General features: G+C 43.9%; 1 protein-coding gene across 1 annotated transcript in view; it reads right to left on the reverse strand.

Moving 5' to 3' along the window:
* CFAP69 (cilia and flagella associated protein 69) overlaps positions 1 to 20738 on the reverse strand; it is a 630939-nt gene that overhangs the window by 288171 nt on the left and 322030 nt on the right. Inside the window, exons 9-10 of the mRNA XM_085631353.1 lie at positions 17847 to 17970; positions 814 to 862 (exon numbers count right to left, since the gene is read on the reverse strand). Coding sequence (XP_085487479.1) covers positions 814 to 862; positions 17847 to 17970 — 173 coding nt within the window. The remainder of the gene's footprint in view (positions 1 to 813; positions 863 to 17846; positions 17971 to 20738) is intronic.

The following is a 20738-nucleotide window of genomic DNA, read 5'->3' on the forward strand; positions in this document are numbered from 1 at the left end:
TTTATGTGTGCTTTAGATTTTTGCACAGTTTGCGCAAAGTGTATAGGGTGAAGCATTATAGTCCCCAGGGGAAGCTTTTGGTTGTTATAGTTGCTCTCATGTGCATTTATCTGATGGTGTGGGGTGGGAGGGAGGCAGGAAGAAAACAAAGAGACAAATAAGAGTGTCCGTTCCCGTGGGTATTGGAAATGCAGTCAGGGATTGCGAGTGAACTGTATCCAACTCTGAAGCATCACTGTGCATTTGCTGCCTTGTCGATTCTTTGCTGCTCTGGCTCATATCTCCATTGGTTCATTGGTGCAAGGTGGGGGAGCCAGCGCCTGCACAGAGCTTCAGCAGCGGGCAGACATCTTGGTCGGCTCCTAGCTCCACCTAAGTAAATAAATAGATGCTCATTCACAAAAATATGTGAAACTGTTAGAATGTTTTTTTTTAAATCACTCTTGTGGTTTGGAGACCTGAAGGTAGAGCATATTGAAAGTTTTATAGTAATTTGCCAAAGCCTTTTTGCAGGTTTGGAAGGACTTACTAATTGTTGTTATTCTCAGATTTGAAAGCCATAAGAAATTGCCTTTTCCTTCTCCTACCGCTCAACAATATTTCCACTCTTGTGTTATGCTCAATAACTCTGTTACTGACTATAAGCAAAGTGTATTTGGGAACAAATTGTGGGGATTCCTCTAGATTTTTCCAGTTTAGATACACAGATAAGACAACAGCTTTCCAGTACCCAGTTTACAACAAGGCTCATCAGCAGCACTTCTTACATTGCACTGTTCTCAGTTTACGAGATTTTACATTCATTAGTCTTACCTTCAGAAAATGTGGCGTATAGGATCAGCTCCTTAGCAAATCCACTTTCCTAAAATATAAATTTTACATTTTACATAGCTGAATTGTTAATATTCAAATTACCAGATAACAGTTATATTTTAGTGCCTAAACTACATGTTACTTTACAAAGGTTGATTCCATTCATAGTTTCGAAATTTTCCCAAGCAGTTTCTTGATTGCTGTAATTGTGCCTAATGCGCCTCGGTGAGGGCTTTCGTTGAACCACACATGCAAAATTTGCAAACAATTATCCAAGTGGAAGTGATTGTAAGCAATAATGCCAATTGAAATCTGTCAAAGGTGAAAACAGCTTTATGGCCTTCCTGGTCTGTAAACATAATACCTTGCACTTTCTCAACATCCCTAATATGAAAATTCTCTTTCGTTCGGGATGTGGAAAATTTGGGAAAATACGGTAACTTCAGGAGGAACATATGATCAGGAGACCTCTTTAAATGGGCATTCAGACAATTTGGGAACACTTTACGTTTACAAGGAACAGAAGGTAATTTACAATGACCTCTTAGTTTTTTTAAGTACAATGCTCGCTCTCCTCTGGTCCCACAAACCCCCAACTGTTTACCCTATAATTGAAGTTCACAGAATACAATTACTATTCTTTTACTGGTGTCAATAATGTTGCAAGCTACTGAAACAGCCAAGGTACTGTCATGATTGCGCTACCGGTAGTACACTGACTGCCGTTATTACGTGTAGAGCGGACTTAAGGACACAACCTTGCAAAAACTACACGTCCCGGCAGGCTTTGCGAGTCACGCCTCACGTGACCAACGTAACGTCAAATGCGGAAGTAAAAAGGCGACAGAAGACTTCTTCGTCGCCGATAATTCCTTTTGGGTGTGCCTGTAACGGATTCCTGTGGACGTCAACATTGTGGGTGGTAAGAGTGCGAAAGCACCCCTGGTTATATCGCCACTGACCGGAGGTAGGCAAACCTCGCTGTTACCTCCCCTACTGCTCTGTTGGTCTTATGCAGAGGACTCTTTGTTTATGTTTCCGAAGCCTCGTTACTCCTCTGTTGGCTAAAACCCGTTTTTGGTCGGTCTCGTGCAGAGGAGCCTTTTGGTTCAGATCCCCAAAGCCTCGTATCTCCTCTGTTGGCCGAGACCGGTCGTTTCCTGTCTCATGCAGAGGAGCCTTTGTTTCGTAGCCCTGAAGTCTCTCCATTCCTATGTTGGCCCAGAGAAACCTCTGTCAGTATTGTTAGTAACTGTTATCCCTGGCGAACATCGTTTCTGAGCAGTAAGGGGACAGTTGCTATGTTACATGGATTACTTTGCACATGTTATGCTGGTGACATTGTGGATTTATAACAAACGCTAGCAGAGCACATTCTGGCTAAAGCAAGACGTTTATTGCTCCAAAGTCCAGAAGCAAGCCTTCACTATTATTTCTCTTGATTTCTATACCTATTATAGGAGAGAGCTTCCTGAGAGGGTGTGTTGCCACATAGGCTAGGCATATTAGCCTCACTTCAAGTAAGAGTTGGTAGGTGAAATAGGGGGAACTGAATCCTGCATTTTCTAATGTGTTTTGCGATCCCTGAAGTGCCTATCAAACCCGTATGTTCTTTTATTTTTTGTCTTAAAACACTAGTTGCCTGAGGTGAACTTGCCGCTGCCCTTTGCTCTCTTCTGTATGTTAGGCTACACCTTCTTTGCTTTTCAGGTGAGGTGTGGGAGACATTGTGTATGATGTTTGTTTCCGTTTACATTTTCAGTGCCCTAGTATAACTCAGACACTGGGATCATATTGTGTTTTTTGTATCTTTCTCAGATCTCCCTCCCCGCAGTCCCTACCCTTTCCTTCCCCCGCTCGATTACCCCAACAGTCTGTGTTTTACTGTATGCCAGACTTGGGGTTGTCCAGAGGTGGGCCCCTTTAGAGCATCAGCACAGTCCTGAGGATATTGGAATGGAGGAGCCTGACAGGTACATCATACCAGGAAATACAGTTTAGTAATTTTTTTTAAATCTTCTGCTAGCAATCCTTCACACTTGCCACCAAGGGTAGGGAAAGGAGAAAGGTAAGAGTACAGACTTAAAGGTAAGAGTACAAAACTGTCACCTTAAAATGAATGTTCATCTAACAAGGTCTTGAAATTCACTTGATTAGGCAGCTAGTTATGATCTTTCAACAATCATTGTTAAGCATGAAAAACAAAAACAATGTAATGAAATGAATTTTATAAAGCGCACGTAGCTGCCCTGGGGCGTCCAAGCGCTGGGAATACCAACTGAGGCTAAAATTGCTTGAGGGAAGAAAACCAACCTAACTATTTATTAATAAACAAAAGCGTTTTCAGCTGTTTACGGAAAGAACTAAGGTCGGGGTTGGATCTTAAATGTTGGGGAAGAGCATTCCACAATTTGGCCACGTTAAAAGAAAAAGAGCGGCCTCCCGATCTTGATTTCTTTATCTTCGGAACAATAGCCAGATTGGCAGAGGATGAGCGCAGATGTCTGACAGGCTGATAAGGTGTAATAAGGGGAAAGTTAATTGCTGGGCCTGAGGACCAAAAGGCCTGATGTGCAATACAAAGTGATTTGAAATTAACTCTTTCCCTAACGGGAAGCCAATGCAGTCTCCTTAGGCCGGACTTTACTGATGATCTGCGGGGGATTTGTAGAAGAGTCAGTGCTGCGCAATTCTGAATCAACTGCAGTTTGCGTAGAGTAAAGTCGGGAGCTCCCAGAAATAAAGCATTCCCGAAATCCAACCGTGATTGGATCATGCCCAGAACCACGGTCTTTCTTGCTTCGAAAGGGAGTAGAGGAAGGACCTTCCTGATGACTCTAAGAATGCCGAAACAGATAGCAGATAGTCTTATTGCCTGCTGATCAAATGACAGGGACCTATCCAGCCAAACACCAAGGCTCTTGATGGTATCTTTAGGCACCGGGGCCGGTCCCAAACTGGGTGGCCAAAGAGTATCAATGGAAGAAGGAGCGAGACGACCTAGGAGCATGAGCTCAGTCTTGTCTCCGTTGAGTTTGAGACAAGACTTGGTCATCCACCTCTTAACCATCTCCAGACAGACTGCAAGATCCGCACACACTAAGGATCCCCCTTCCTGTGCCAGAGAGACCACCAGCTGAGTATCGTCCGCGTAGGTAATGATCTTAATGCCATACGGATGGACGATCTCAGCTAGTGGCCTCATGTAGACGTTAAATAACGTCGGGCTCAACGATGATCCCTGCGGGACTCCACATCCCAGAGGCTTACTGATGGAGGTGACAGTGCCCTCATATACCTGGAAGGATCTATCACTCAGGTACGACCTGAGCCACTCCAAGGCCTTGTCAGATATTCCGGTGTCCAGGAGACGTTGTAAGAGGATATCGTGATTGACGGTATCAAATGCCGCGCTCAGATCGAGGAGGATTACTGCCACCGATCCTCCCCGATCTAAGATCCTCCTGGACTCCTCTGTTACGGCCAATAGTGCAGTCTCGGTCCCATGCTTAGGGCGGAAGCCTGTCTGGGAGGGGTCGAGTAATACAAATATAAATAAACAGCACAAGACTTGGAGAACGAGAGTCACCTGTTAGGTGCATTTTCATCCTCTCAGGCATACCTTCAGTACAGCCTTCCAATCATTAAATCTAGTCAAGCTCACAGTGGGAATGCTGCAGCCATTCTAGCAGAACATTGCTGAGGAAATGCTTTCTTATGTTAGGAATTAGCTTTCGAATATGTAACTACACATCGATCCCTTGTGAATCTGTGAAAAAATGCCTACGTACACCACTTTTGGGATGAAAATAATATTGCCTACTTTTAGTGGCCAGCTATGTGTTCTGATGCTTTCAGGTACAAACTACAATTGGATCAGAACAGAAAAAAGAACTGACTTTTATTATTATTTTTTTTTTTTCCGACAGTCTCCTCATTATAGTTTTGCCTACAAGGAACAAAACAAATGAGGAGAGATGTTCTTACAAGTGCAGTGTTCCAGGGGTTGATCTATACATATTCCATAGTGTACAACTTGTGAATAATTCCCTCCCAAAGGGAGGAAGCGACTCATTAGAGAGGAATAGGAAGCTCTTATAAAGAAACAAGAAGAATATCTGAAATATTTGTAAGATTGGTTGTTTCTTTCAAGTGTTCAAAATGAAACCATGGCAGGAATTCACTCTAGTCAATATATGATATATCTTATGGAACACATGGAGGATTTATCCACAAAGTGTCTTCTGAAGGTATTTGATATTACCCATAGGTAATCCTAATTTAATCAAGAGATGGAACCACAAACTGCGGAGAATGCACTAAAGAGGTCTCAAAAACTTCTCAAGCACCGATAAGGAATAACAAGCAGAAAGCGGAAACATGCTTTGACACAGGTATTTCGAGTTTATACAATTGAATGCTTGGTCTGGGGAGCACCAGCTAGCATTTTTTAATACAGTTCTTTTTGCATTACGAAAGACCTAAGGTTGTTACGCCAATTATCCGCCCATCTTTTCAATTGGCTCCTGTTACTGTCTATTCTAAATGGTTGCTTGTGATTCGTGAATAGGCTTAGTAGTACCTCCTTAGTACTGCCTTTTCTGCTTTTGTAACCTCTCATGAGGACTGGCCCTTTTACTTGTGTTGTTGTCTGTGAGCACTATTTTCTTAAATGAGTTTCTCCGACCTACTGTTGCAGGCACACATTTCACTTCCCAGCTAACACTCACAGCATTTGTTTCCTGCTTATTATCAGAGGCATTCTAGGGCACCTGTTCTGTGCTCCTCCCTCCTGCCCCCCCTGCTTGCTTTTTAATAATTATAATTGTTTTTTTAAAAATAATTAGAATTGCGAAGATACTTTATCAGCGGTGCGCCTGTTTCACGAGGACTGTGCTGGTTTCACTTTCATTGTTTGTATTTTACCGGCTCCTCCGTCCCACTTTCCCTGCTCTCCCTCCCTCTCCCAATCAGACAGCAGACTCCAGCCGGGCCTGCCTCACAGCAGAGCAGCGGAGCCAGGCAGATGAGAGGGAGGGGTGTGCTGGAGCCTGCCTCAGAGCAGGGGGCACTCCTCCCAGCACAACCCTCCCTCTCAGGAGATATGAGCTCTTTCTGTAAACGCAGTGTGCTTTCACGAGCGCCGCACTGGTTTTGCTTTCCTTGTTGTGTCTTTTCCCAGCTCCTCCACCCCACTCTCTCTGCTCTCCCTACAATCAGCCATGGGGCTCAAGCGTATGCCTGCCTCACAGTGGAGCCAGGTGGACAGAGAGTGAGGGATGTGCAGCAAATTTACAATGCCCTCACCATAAGGCTGAAGAACTGGCAGCAGAGACCGGTGTCCCTGCCTCACCCGCTGCTGGGATTAGCATTTTTAACTTCCTTTGTTTACTCAGGCATACTTCCTCTAATTCGTAATTAAAGGTCCTTTTTCACCACCACTGCCTGGTCCGGGTCACGTTCGTGGGTAGTGAAAACATTTGCATAGCCATGTACTACAGATCGCATGAAAGCGCTGCCCCCTGCAGAAATCTGTATATAACTAGAGGACACACTCCCAATAATGTATATTCCAGTAGGCTGCCATCCTTGTCCTAAAAGGAACCTGCCTGTCCTGTTCATAACCCTCATCAACCCGAAACCGGTCCCAGGATGCCTGTTTCCGGTCCAGGGAAGACATGGCTTGGCAGTTCGGGCTGGACTGTTCCCATGAGGCACAGGGTCAGACTGATTTGCATATGGCCATGTCTGAACTGGGTGGTGGAGTGAGCTAAAGAATGATGATGGATTAAACCCAGATCAGTTGACTGGGGGTGAGTATTTGATTTGCTCAAACGCTCCGTCCATCATGCCCTTTGGTATCGCTTTGTTCGCCCTAAGTTGGCAGGGTATGCCCAGACGTGGGTCCCTTGCTCACTTTGCCACTGGATTCAAGATAGCCTGGCTGATGATGGTTATGAACCCGAAACCGGTCCCAGGATACATGTTTCCGGTCCTGGGAAGACATGGCTTGGCAGTTCGGGCTGGACTGTTCCCATGAGGCACAGGGTCAGACTGATTTGCATATGGCCATGTCTGAACTGGGCTGGTGGAGTGAGCTAAAGAATGATGATGGATTAAACCCAGATCAGTTGACTGGGGGTGAGTGGTTGATTTGCTCAAACGCTCCGTTCATCATCCCTTTGGTATCACTTTGTATAAGAATAGAAAGCAGTACACTTACAAGGAGAGGACTTATCTCTGAATCAGGCTCTGCTTCCTATTTGTAAGGCTAATCAATATCCTCTAGAACATAGAATACGATATGTGTTTCAACCTGTATCATAACGTCAAATACTACATAAAATTCAATGGCATATAGTAAGAAAAATATTCAAAACAACATTTTAGGAAAAGATATGCACATCAACAAAGACATTTTCTTTAGACCAAAACATTGTTTATTTTATTTATTTATTTATTTTTATGATTTTATATAGCGCTGAATCACCCCTAGGGGTATCTCTGTGCTTGCAACAGGAGACTATCACAACACTAGAAAAGATGCGTTTTCATCAGCTTTCTGAACTGGAGAAGGGGCATTTCCGTACGAAGATATTGGGGGAAGATTGTTCCAGAACATTAGAGCCAAATACGAAAAGGCCCTACCACCAGTGCGGGCTTTGTTTATTCTAGGAACAGAAAAGAGTTTTTTAGATCCTGATCTGAGAGAGCATATACGAGTGTATGCTTTCAATTTCCTAGCAAGATAAAGAGGGCTAAGCTCATTTATAGCCTTAAAAATCATGCAGCCCGTTTTAAATTGCACTCTTTTTTTAATTGGCAGCCAATGTAGTTCATGCAACAAAGGCAGTGAGGGAGTCCTAGCAGGTGAATCGGTTACCAGACGGGCAGCCGTATTTTGGATAACCTGCAATTTGTCCAATGAGGCTGCATGGGCAGAAAGAAGAAGAGCATTACAGTAGTCAATCTTGATAAGGGTAAGTTGCTTATCAAGCTTAATGCCCACATTTTTAACTACCTCTTTGGGAGAGGGAGCTTTACCCAACTCCTCAGGCCAACAGCTGGGCGACCAACAGATGTCAGCACCCCCAAACAACAAAATCTCAGATTTCTCAGAGTTTAACTGGAGATAGTTAGTTTTCATCCAGGAGGCAATTGCCATCATACCTCGAGAAAAAGGAGTTTGTATGTCTGATCTAGTTTTGTCGAAGGTGAGGAGGAGTTGGGTGTCATCTGCATAAGAGATAGGATTAAACCCCAAGTCCCTCATCAGTTTAGCCAGAGGTGTCACATAGATATTAAACAAAGTAGGGCTCAAGCATGAGCCCTGAGGGACACCCCTGGTAACCTGTGAGGGAGCAGAAGAGAAAGAACCCAATGATACTGCCTGAGTACGGTTGGATAAAAAGTCTGACAACCAGCTCAATGCAGATCCGTTAATGCCAAGCTCTTGTAATGTGTACAAAAGAACTTGGTGAGAGATGGTATCGAATGCTGCTGAAAGGTCAAGCAGCACCAAGAGTGCTGCTTGACCTTGATCCAAATTCTAATATTGTCTGTTACCTCAACTAAGGCAGTCTCAGTGCTATGTTTAGCACGAAAGCCTGATTGAGAAATATCAAGAGCACTAGAGGACTCCAAGAAAGCAGATAAGTACTTATTAATATGTTAGGTAAATACCTTAATGAAACAGATGATACAGCACTGCTCGTCCCAATGCTGAATCTGCTTTTCAAGCTGTGCCCAGACAGTAGTGCTTGGTAAACGTGTGGGCATTCTTCTACGTTGCCACTCTGCAAATATCCGTAAGTGATACTCCTGCAAACAATGCAGTCGAAGTCGCCATTTTTCTGGTTGAGTGAGCTCGTACCTTCGAGCGCAAAGGATTTCCGGCTTTCTTATGACACAAAGTAATGGCTGAAGCTATCCACCTGGATATGCTAGTTCTTGACAAAGCCAAACTTTTCCTGGAACCAGCAAAATCTATTAACAACTGACTTGTCTTTCGAAAGGACATTGTCTTATCAATATAACATTTTAAACACCTTTTGACATCCAGTGTATGCAAAGATTTTTCTGCTGCAGACGATGGGTCTTTAAAGTATGTTGGCAGAACAATAGGTTCATTGAGATGAAAATCTGAAGGGACCTTCGGAATGAATTTAGGGTTTGTTCGTAAGATCACCTTGTCTGTTTTGAACTGAAGGAAAGGCTCTGTGATGGAAAAAGCCTGAGTTTCACTGACTCTTCTAGCTGACATCAGAGCTAGTAGGAGAGCTACTTTCCAAGATACAAGCTGCAGGTCACCTTTGTGAATCAGTTTGAATGGTGGTTTCATGAGTTGTGCCAAGACTGTGTTCAATTACCATGGAACTGATGGACGTCTAATTGGAGGGAAAACTCTGAATAATCCCTTTAAGAACTCTTTTATTACTCTCTCTGACCAAAGAAATGGATGACCTGGCTTCCTGTGATACCTTGAAATGGCAGCCAAATGCACTTTGACTGATGCATGAGAAAGACCTGTCTTGACTAGATGCAACAAATAAGGGAGTACCTGCTCCGGAGAATCGTGTAAGGTGTGAAGAGACTGTGTCACACACCTTTGGCAAAACCTTTACCACTTCGCTACATAGGTTTTATTTGTAGAAACTGCACGAGAGTGAGAGAGGATATTCTGGCATTCACCATCAATCTTTAAGGACTGAAATTCGTGCTCATGAGGTTCCATGCCGACAAGTTCAGTGAGGCCAACTGGGGATGAAGAACGTGTCCCCTGTTCATGGAGATCAAATCTTGGAGTAGAGGAAACTGAACCCTGGGAGCTACTGATAACTGGAGAAGCTCCGAGAACCAGAATTGTCTCAGCAATGCCGGGGCTCTTAGAATCAAATGACACAGCTCCCATTTCATTTTTCGTAGCACCTTCAGAATCAGCGGAAATGGGGCAAATGCATAAGCGAACATCCCCGTCCAACGGAGCTGAACAGCATTCCCCCAAGACCCTAGCTGAGGGAATGTGCTTGCAAACTGTTTGCACTTCTTGTTGTTGCGATTGGCAAACAGATCCAGACCTGGAGTGTCCCATAAGCGAAAAAGTCAAATGAGCTGATCCCGATTCAGTTCCCATTCGTGACAAACACTTGCTGATCTGCTTAGCAAATCCACTCTTACGTTGTGTACTCCTGGAACATGCTGAGAGATATTGTGCAGCAGAAGCCAAATCCAGATTTCTTGTGCTTGCTTGGAAAGTGGCTTTAATTTTGTTCCTCCCTGTTTTATTAAATAAAACATCGCTGTTGTACTGTCCGTTTTCTGACAAGAAGTGGAAAATCGTGGATTCTGGGGAGAAAGGCTTGAAAGCCCAAGAACACTACCTTTAGCTCTAATAAGTTGAAGTATAATTGAGCCTCTAATTCGTTCCAATGTCCTTGGATTTCTAGGTCTTGAAGATGTGCACCCCATCCTTGTAATGATGCATCTGTTGTCATTATATAACTGGGTGATTGTGGTTCGAAGATTAGCCCTTTTCTCCACCATGACAGCACCTTATTTATTCAAGGATTGATGAGAATCCGATCCTCGAAGGAACCTTGATGTTGAGCCCATTGAAGATCCAGAAGTTCTTGTAGAGGGCGCATGTGAAGTCGACAATTTGGGACTAAGGGGATGCAAGATGACATCATCCTCAACAAGGATTTGAACGTTCTTACTGAAATGAATCTTCTTTTCCTTAGTTGTGAGGTAAGTTTCAGAATATTTTTAGATGCGTTCCTCCGAAGAGTACGCTATTGTTTCTTTGGTTTTTAATGACGCTCCTAGAAATTTAATCGACTCGGATAGAGTTACATGAGATTTTTCTATGTTTATGTACAAACCTGGAAACCGGAAGAGATTCATGCAACATTCCAGGGATTGCTGAGTGTCTCTGAACGTTGCGCCCTTTATCAATCAATCGTCCAGATATGGATAAACCTGATGGCCTTGCTGTCTCAGATACGCTGCCACCGGCGCCATGCATTTCGTGAACACTCTTGGCGCGGATCGAAGACCGAAAGTTAACACTATGAACTGGCAGTGGCACCCCGCCACCGCGAATCTGAGATACCATCTGTGACGTACGTGTATTGGAATATGGAAGAATGCATCTAATAGATCTAATGATGTCATATACTCTCCTTTTGTTAGCATCATCAGAAATTTCCTGAAGGGATAGCATACGGAAAGATTGCTTCTTGATGAATTTGTTTAAGCCTCTGAGATCCATTACCTGTCTCCATTTGTTTGATTGCTTTTTTCGTAGAAGGAAAAAATGCGAGTAGAATCCTTTCCCTAGCTGTTGAAGAGGGACCTCCTCTATTGCTCCTTTTACCAAAAGGGTCCGAACTTCCGCCCTGAGGACCGAGAGGTGTTGCTGTTTTCTGCAAACGGGAGGACGATCTGGAGGTTTGCAAAGGAACTCTAGGGTGTGACCCTGACTAATGATGTCTAACACCCATCTGTCTGATGTTACAGACAGCCATTGATGGAGATAGGACGAAAGATAATGGGTCTGATGGAGGCTGTGGAAGGACGAGGTGGTTGGCGCCTTGGGACTGTCACTGTCTTCGATTAGTGTCCTGTAATTTTCCTCTTGTTGAAGGATTTCGTCTGGACTGCTGTTGGTAAGACAAATTTGATGATCGAAATTGTTGTGAATTTGAATATTGACGATATCCTTGTTGATGGTAGGGTTGATATTTATTGGATTGGTAGGACAATCTTTGCTGAAAGTGTCCTCTTGATCCTCTGCCCCGAAAAAATGGAATCTGCCCTGCTGTAGTGAACCCAATGCCCTCGCTGTATCCGTATCCTTAATATCGTGCTGAGCATCATCCACGTGACTGCCAAATAGATTTTCTCCGTCAAAGGGCATGTTCACTATTTTAGTTTGCACTTCCGATCTGAATGAAGAAGCCTTAAGCCACCCTTGTCTGTGAAGTGCTACGGCACCTGCCATTTGTCTGAACGCCACCACTAATATATCCATAGCCATGTCTCTGGATTCCGAGGCTGCTCTAGCTCCATCCTGTAATATTAGAGCAGCTTCTTCCTTTTGGTCCTCTGGCGGATGCGACAAAAGAGGAGCTATATCCGACCACATCTGCCAGTTGAAACGGCTAATTATTGCCTGCGCATTTGAAGCTCTAATAGAAGTTGCCGCCATACGTGCGAAACGTTTACCAGTACCATCAAGTTTCCTTCCTTCCTTGTCAGGAGGAGCCGAACACGTAGATGATGGATTCCTCGAACGTCGTTGCGCAGCCTGCATCACCACTGACTCTCGACGGGGATGTCCAATAAGACATGCTGGTGCAGATTTCAGAGCCCGGTATTTTTTCTCTGTTCTGGGTATCGAGGCTGCGATAGAAGCAGGATGTTTCATAATTTTCAATCCCTTATCCCATATGTGTTTTACCATGGGGATTCTAGACGACTCTTTAAAATCATAAAGGAAACATTCAGTTTCCTTAACTGGTAGAGGAAGTTCAAACCTTTTAGAAGCCTTTTCCATGAGCTCATGGAAACCCAGAATGTCCTCTGGTGGCGATGTCGCCGGGGATGGAGACGGTGATGGAGGGAAAGGAACAACGTACTGGTCCCATTCATCACCCACAGGATTATCCTGACGTAGTTCACCTTCCTCCGGTTGGTCTTCAACCTCGCTTTCAACTAAGTCATCCCTGTTGGTAATTACTTTTGGCGTGAGCACCTTCTGCACCGGCGGTGGAGGCTGTTTAACTGGAGCCTGCACAACAGGTTGTTGTTTATGTGCATCTTTCTTTGAAGAGGTGTTAGCGTCGGGGAAACGACGATAGTAGTCATTAATCATGCTCCTTAGGTCTGATACTAACGAAAGAGGCATGGAGACAGACTCCTCTCTGACACCAGGTGCATTATCTTCCTCCTCCTGGTAATCATAGGTGTCTTGAAAAGACTCATAACGATTTGAACTAGTCAGGGGACGATCTTTAAAAGAGAAATCCTCCTGTACTTCTTGGTATTCCTCCTCATCCGTATCCTGGCTTTTGATTTTTAAGTGAGAAGGGCTGTAAGCAACACCAAATGAAATTTCCTCTTCAGACTCCGGCATCTCAAGTAGGTTTGAAGGATGAAGCGAAGACGTAAACTCAACATTGCTTGATCTCTCCGTCGACGAGCCAGTCGACGGTGGCAATCTTCTTATAGAAACCGTTGTCATCGATTTACTCATTGGAGACTTAAAAGTTGTCGATGGAACGATCGTCTACGAGATCGTCGACGGTGGTGGAAAAACAGTCGTCGACGGGATCATCTCCACACCCATCGTTGACGGTGCCGTCGAGGAGGCAACCGTCGCCGGTGTCGTCTGCATGCTAGCCATCGACGATGTCGTCGTCGTAGTAGCTGTCGTCGTCGACGAATTTGAACACAAAACTCGTTTCTTCGTCAACGGATCCGACGACGGAGCCCTCATCTCTAAGGACTTCTTGACAGGAGTATGAGGCAGGGAAGACAAAGATGACTCTTTTTCTTTAGATTTTCTGATCTTCTGCTTTTTTAGATCAGTTTTTGCCTCAGACTCTCCCCCTATGCATTTAGAAGAGGTGTGAACCTTAGAATTACCCTCAGATTCAGAATCTGAAGTGGCTTTTTTCTTCTGAAGCCACAATAGTAGCCTTGCCTCTCGATCCTTAAGAGTCTTAGCCGAAAAGGTTCTGCAATGTTTGCACTCCTTAGGGACGTGCTTTGGATAGAGGCAGTATAAACAATCCTTGTGGGGGTCCTCAGAAAACAATCTAGCCTTCCCACCGGACCTACATGGTCTGAACAGCCTCTTTTTAGAGCCTTCAGACATCTTGATGTGAAGTTGAAGAAGAAACAATACCTCAGATCCAGAGGAAAAGCTGCAAGTACAGGTCAAAAGTTCAATCAAGGAAACAAACTGAGCAAAGCTCAGGGAGACTCCTTCTCACACGAAGGCCGTTGGAAATCTGAGGTATGGTGGCTCTGCTGGAGAGAGTTATCACTGGGCCGGTGTCTCATTGGCAGGCATTTGGACCACATAATGATGATATTGGGCTACCAAAGTCTATGCTTATCTATGGTATCTAGGCAGTTTTTTTTTTAACTGCTATGTATTTCATTTACTGTGAGACTCCCACCATGACGACGGGGAAGATACGAGCATGTGAATCTATGAAAGATTCAATACTGGAGAATCTCACCAGGGATCCCACTATACCATGGTTGGGCATTCTGGGAGTTGTAGTCTTGGAGTACGCAAGATAAACTATTTTTTACTAAAGTGTCAGACTACAGTGACAGGTAGAAAAGAGTCCTACGTGAAACAAGGTGCACATTTGGTCATGTCGCTATATAGTAACCCTATCACAATTTGTTGTGCCTTGCCAAAATAATGTTGTGCCCTTGCACAGATTTGGACACAGTAGCCATGTTGAGTTAAGTAGACTTGTTTATTTGTTCCATGTAGTAAGTACAACAGTCCATTCCAACTCTTACATTAGTCCTTTACCAGCCATGTACCAGCCCCACCAGGAGCAGCCTCCCTGCTGCTCAGCCCATCTCCAACTGTCACCACTCATCCACACAGGCACCCAGGCATTCCATGCATCACAGTCACACCAACATTCCGCTACCATCTCTTACTCTGGCTGAGCAGCAGGAGACAGCTAGGCTGGGTAGTGTTAAATAACACAGTGAGGATATAACAATTGTTATAACTTGTTTTGGCACAAGCACCACATGCACACACTTGTGTGTCTACTGATGTTGCCTTTTCTAACATCCTATGTGACACACTATGCCCAATCCTCGTCTCCAATATCTTCAGTTCCTAAAGGGCAAAAGGTTTTCAAGGAATTAGCAGCTACAAAATGGCCAGAGTTCCTGCCCCCCTACCTCACTCCAAGCATGCTGTCTGCTACAGAACAGGTAAGTAATGGGACATGCTGGGTATGCCACCAACGCTTATACTATTCTGGCGGGTGCTGTAAAAGGAGGGCAGGTGGACCAACGCGTCAGTTACAGCAACAAACAGAATAGTCTGGAATGGATTACCCCCCGTGTGTCGAGATGACACCATGTCAATTGGACACCAGTTTTCTAGTCATTGGCTTTCCTTTTATCAACGTGTACATTAAATACAGGAACTTAAATACTGGTGCCCCGGTGTCCCTCTATTACTGGAGCCATGTTACAAGTGTCAAGGTGAAATAACAGAATGATAGGATTCTTGGCAAATGTCATTTTTAAAGCCACAGCTACAAAACATTTAAATTATCCTTACGTCCCTCACCCTAGTTATTGCTTTTGAGTGGATTCCTGCCAAAAGGACAGGCGAAAGAATAGTAAAGGCAGACTTTGGCCACCCTATAACCACTATGAGTATAGTCTACACAGATTCATTCCTGATTTTATTTGGCTTTGCAGTGCAGTGGTCTGCATGACGTATTATTATCAATCCTTCAAAAATACATGGTGGGCTATGGTTCCATCCAGAGTATAACCCTGTCACCTCATGCTATTGGCTATTTGTCACACCATTCCACCATCCCTGAAGTGCTTTCATTTGAATGCATAAGGGGCTATTTTAAATATGAAAAGTATACTTAATCATCACAATGTTTGTCACATTTATATATTTTTAGCTCCTATATTCATTCAATATAGAGAGCAATAATTTTTACCAGTATGACCTATTGGGAAAGTCATTAAGGCAGGCTTTAACTTGATGAATAGCATTTGTGCATGCAGCCCTGCCAAGCACCATGCATTAGACGTTAGACAGACGCATTTCAGTGTGGTGGTCCCCATCAACGCACTGAGATGCAAAGTTACTCATTTATAGCACCTCCTTTGCTTCCAAGCTTGAGTGCTGCTAATTAGCACCACTTACTGAAAGTTAGCAGCTTGTGGTCTGCTCTGCATGTGGCAGACTTGTGGGCTGGCTCAGCTCATTCGATGATTTAGGATATCCGGTTCTCTGATTTACTTCCGGAAACCCCTTTCAGTTACCAGAGTCGTCCTGTGATTGGTCAGTTCTTATTGAGGAAAGGGTGCTGCCAGTTCGATTCCGTTGCACCCATGCACTGTCTGATGGGTTGCAACATGGCAGCTCCCGTCAGAACGCTCGGCGTGCTGCTGCTCCTTTGCCTGGGCCTCGTCCGATCATTTGACTCTTATGAGTACGTGACCTGTTGGTCAGTCATCAAACTACTGAATCAGCGGCATGGAGTGTGGTTGTACTCCCATGACGTCAAGTAGGGCGCAGGTGAGTAGCTGACACGCAGACCGACGGCTAATCTTTAATATCATGGTTACACATTTGTTCAACAGTACGATCAGGTTGCAAGAGCACTAATGCCCTTCCATTTATGGTGCTTTCCAGGAGTTTTAAGACCATCTTGAGAGTGAGGAAGTTCCGGGAATAGCATTCAAGTCCAATTTCCAGCCCTGGGATCAACTCCACACCTCTTTTCTGCAGCAGGGATGGTACGTCCTGTGGCAGGATCCGCAGGTGATCTTTTGACTGAATGTAATGAAGTGGGGGGATCTGGGAAAGAGCATGTTGAAAGGGTAGTGGAACCCCAGTTCTACGATTTGTAGGACCCATTGGTCCAACTTTAAGGCCTTCCAGGCCTGTAGAAAGGAGGGTAACTCCGCCCCTCCCACTCCCCCAACCAGCAGCATGGGCTCCTTCTACGGGAAGCTAAAGTGGCTTTCCCATTGGAACAGAGGAGGAATAGAGCTGGTGGGCTTGGCTAACCTTTCCCTAGCCTCTGTTCATGAACTGAAAAGCACTGGTTCTGTTACTGGTCTGATTGGCCTAGCTGATGTTGCCAGAAGCTGAAACAGCATAAGAGGCCTTGAAATTTCCAAAACTGGGGTTGGTGACTGAAGGCCCAAAGTTTGGGTCATCACTCTACTGCCTTAGTCCCTGCCGTGGCAGAGACAGTTTTGTCTCTAAAGAGATGTGTCCCATTAAACGACACATTCATTAATACCACCTGAACATCATTGGAAAATCGTAGATTTGAGCCATGCAAGCATTCACAGGGTTACTGAGGAGCCCATATCTCTAGCCATTGAGTTCACTGTGTCCTTGACTGACCTTATTATCTACATGGAGACATCTTGGCCATCTTTAACCACCACCACAAATTTATTTTTGTGGTGGTCTAGCAGATTTTGCACCATTATAGCAAACTCCCTTCTGAATTGCATTAAGATCATTTTTGCCTCGGCAGGTGGATGTGAGGAGACTGGCTCTGCTGGTGGTGCTCCATGATAGTCTTGGAACCAGAAGGAATTGGAAGCATTGACTGAGAAGGAACTGTGGGGTCAAATGTTACCTGTGAGGGACCTGCTGGCGGAAACACATACAGAGCTCCAAACGGTCTAGTGGGGCCCTGATAAACAAAAGAGAGGCCCACAGCATGCCTAAGCATCTCCATCACTGCATGGAGGGAGAAGGCTGTGTTGGAGTCAGGCATCAGAAAATTGAGAGTAAGCTGGTGCTTTTAGAGGCAGCAGGGACCAGAGTTGGTGGTGCCACCTACGTTCTGAGGAGATGAGGTTGAGCCAGAACCGCCTACTGGCATACGACAGCTATGAAAAGTTTCAAGATCCATTCTGGTGCCTTGGGATATTCAACAGGTGAGGGCTCTACAGGTGGAAGTATTCCTCAGAAACATTCCATCTATCAAATGATGCAACAAATGGTCTCATTGAGTGAAAGATGTCACAGAGTAATGGATCCAGTGAATACTGTTACAATAGGTCTCCTCCAGTAATAGATGTCACAATCTATTGTGTTCAGCACATCACAAGGATAGCATCTAGCAACTAGATTGCATTGTGTCTAGCAAATAACAAACATCAAAGCCAAGCCTAGATTCAGACACATGCAAAGCTAGGATCATCATTGGTCAACATGCTCATTTCTTTAGATCTGTCAATATTGTTAACATTGAAAGACTGTTACTTACAATCATTGCTGTGCCAGGATTTTCAGCTATAAGTGTAGCTATCACAAGAAGGTCATTCCTTAGCTGATGGTCAAAATGGCGGTATCCCCTTTTCAGCAATTTTCCAAAAGCTTCTTTCAAAGCACTACAAACACATCAGAAAGAATACAGTTAAATATTTTTCTCAGTTTAAGAATAGAAGAGTAAAATGGAGGCCTCATTAGATGCAGATCCAGTCATTAATTGAAGATTCTTTTAAACGTCTCTTTTCTTCTCAATTTCTGTAGCTTTTTCTTTGCTCCTAGTCTAATTAGCTAAGCTATCAGTGGGCTTATTGATAATCCTTCACCTCTATATATTTCTCTTTTTTCTTTAGAAGTTCTTAGTTAAACATGTTTATTGTCATACATGTATTAATTAATTCAAAGAACATTACTCAACAAGCTTTGCCACCTTACACTGTGAACCCTGCTTTTTGATTATAGTACCTTTTGCATTTTTTTTCATATACATTTTCGCTGCCATTTTGGGTCAGGCTGAAGACAGATGGCGGTCAAAGAATTACAACTTGCAGGGTAGTGTTTAAAAATGTATCCGTGCACTGGCAGCATCCTTAAATCACACTCTGTTATGAGGTACCTTCTGGATTTTCATTTCCTACCTCTGACCTGGAGTTGCCTGTTGGCAGTCGTGATTGCTGCACTCTACCCATACATCCGGTGGCTCATATAGGCCAGGCACCAGCATAAATTGACTGATGGGATGATGATGGTCTCATACAATTTTGATGCAAACCCTCTACTAGCTATACACCATTTAAAAAATGTTTTCTGATGTTTATGCCTTTAATGGGGGCTACTACAAAAGAGAGTCTCTATTATTTGTGGGAAGGCAGAGAAACAGAGATGGCAGTTTTAGCTCTGATCTGTGAGAGAGGGAGAACTGGGCAGACTATGCCAGAGGAATACAGAGAGTGTGTAACCTCAGCTGCTCCATTGAGGATGCAGCCACCGTTCAAATCAACTAGTTGCGATCCCCTTGCATTACTTTATAAATCTGGCACTCCTTCTGAGGTACAGTGCCATCAAAGTTCCAAGTTCCTGTGCCCTGCACAGCTTGGTGTAGACTAACACTACAATGGGGATTTTCCTAGCTAGAGCAGAAAAATCTTAGACTTTATTAATGACAAGGAAAATATATTATATGCCTGTATCTTTAATATGCCGAACTTTGAAGAGCAATAGATTAACATTATGGTACTTCTGTGATGTCACAAAAATCTTTAATACCAGCCCCTATGCTTCTCGTCTGCATCCTATAGTGAAACTAAGGGTCTCTGTAGGATGATGAAAATGGGGAATTCAGATAAATATTCTGTCGCAGAATGAAGGACTGAGCCAGGACTTCAACTACAATATGACTTAGGGATCTGAAAGAATGAAAAATAAGAAGTGAACCATCTGCTAACCAATCTCTTACATGCAAATTATTGCCTTGGATACTATATTTGTCCCAGCTCTAAAGATCTAATTCCATTCTGCTTAGTCTTTCTGGTTCCTAGTCCTCAGCAAAGGAGCAGTCTTGGTTTGTGCCCTGTTTACAATGTCTTATCTTCCCAAGCTGCAGGGCCCGGTAGTGAACTTGGGTTAGAACGATGGCCTAGTTTGAGGAAGCCAGGGGAGAATGAGCCTGGACTGAGGCCTCTTTCTTTCTTACCCTTAACATTATTGAGGAAAGGGATACTACAGGTTTGTTATGGAAAGACTGCTGAGACAAAGGCTGTTTTCTGGACACGACAAATTGAAATGAGAATGACAAACCTGTAAAAGAATACTGTAAAATGTATGAGGCAATCTGTCCACGGCCTCAGGTTTGGGGGAAACAAAGTACTGTAGCCCCAAATTGCCAAGAGAATAATGTGGTTGCGAGTAGGTGTTTATTTGCCTTGGAAGTCTGACGAGAGGGTCTGAAGATGCCTCTGTCAGACTAGCCTCTGTCACCTCTTAGAAAGAAGTAATGTGCAAGAGCAGAAAGAAAAGTTCCAGAAGCCACAAAGGTATAGGTGTGAGAAAATGCCCCTTACTTTGCACACTGGGGCACTGCTGTCAAGTGCCCTGTGAATGTCCTCTGACCCCTAAAACATATAAAAATTGACGAATTCCTAATTTGCTTATTTTAACTTTGCGGAAATACACTCATGGCATGAAAAGGTAAATGTCCCCTTTGGACTGTAGCAATTACTGCGACACCAACTGATGTGACAAAGGAAAACATGGCTTCAGGCCTACCATTGTAGCTGAACTGTTGCAGTGTAAACCCCACCATGCGACCTGTTAAAATAACCCTTTTATAGAAAATACCTCCATTTTAAATATCAGTAAGTGAGCCCTATGTGATGTTTTTAGGCCACAAGGTAGGGTGCATGGTATATAAAAATTGAAAACCTAGAAAATTAATGTCACCACGTCCCTACTGTGTAAAGCTCCTAACAGCTATTTTCACTGTGGCAGGCCTAGCTGACCTATTTAGAAAATCAGAGTACAGATTAAAATACTACTTCTGCTGTCTCAGGACTTAGACTAACCAGAAAAATTGTTACAAATATAGTTTTAATCATTATTCAAAATTCACTTCAATGGTGAAATAGGATTTATAATAAATACTAAGAAAAAGTGAGTGTTCAAAATTCCCCTTTTCCCTGCCTGAATATCAAAGAGGCTAATTTGCATTAACACTTCAGCTTCCCCCAGACTGTACTTAGCCCTGGAATAGGTCTGAAACACCTCCAAGGAGCAATCAATAAGCCGACCTGAATGGGCAGAGATGACTCTTCTTAATTCCACAGAATATTCAGAATATGGGCATCCTGATAAAACACTGTCAGAATCAGCTTGACAGGTCTCTTGAGCCACG

Source organism: Triturus cristatus, chromosome 10 (genome assembly GCF_964204655.1).
Source record: "Triturus cristatus chromosome 10, aTriCri1.1, whole genome shotgun sequence".
Lineage (NCBI taxonomy): Eukaryota > Metazoa > Chordata > Amphibia > Caudata > Salamandridae > Triturus > Triturus cristatus.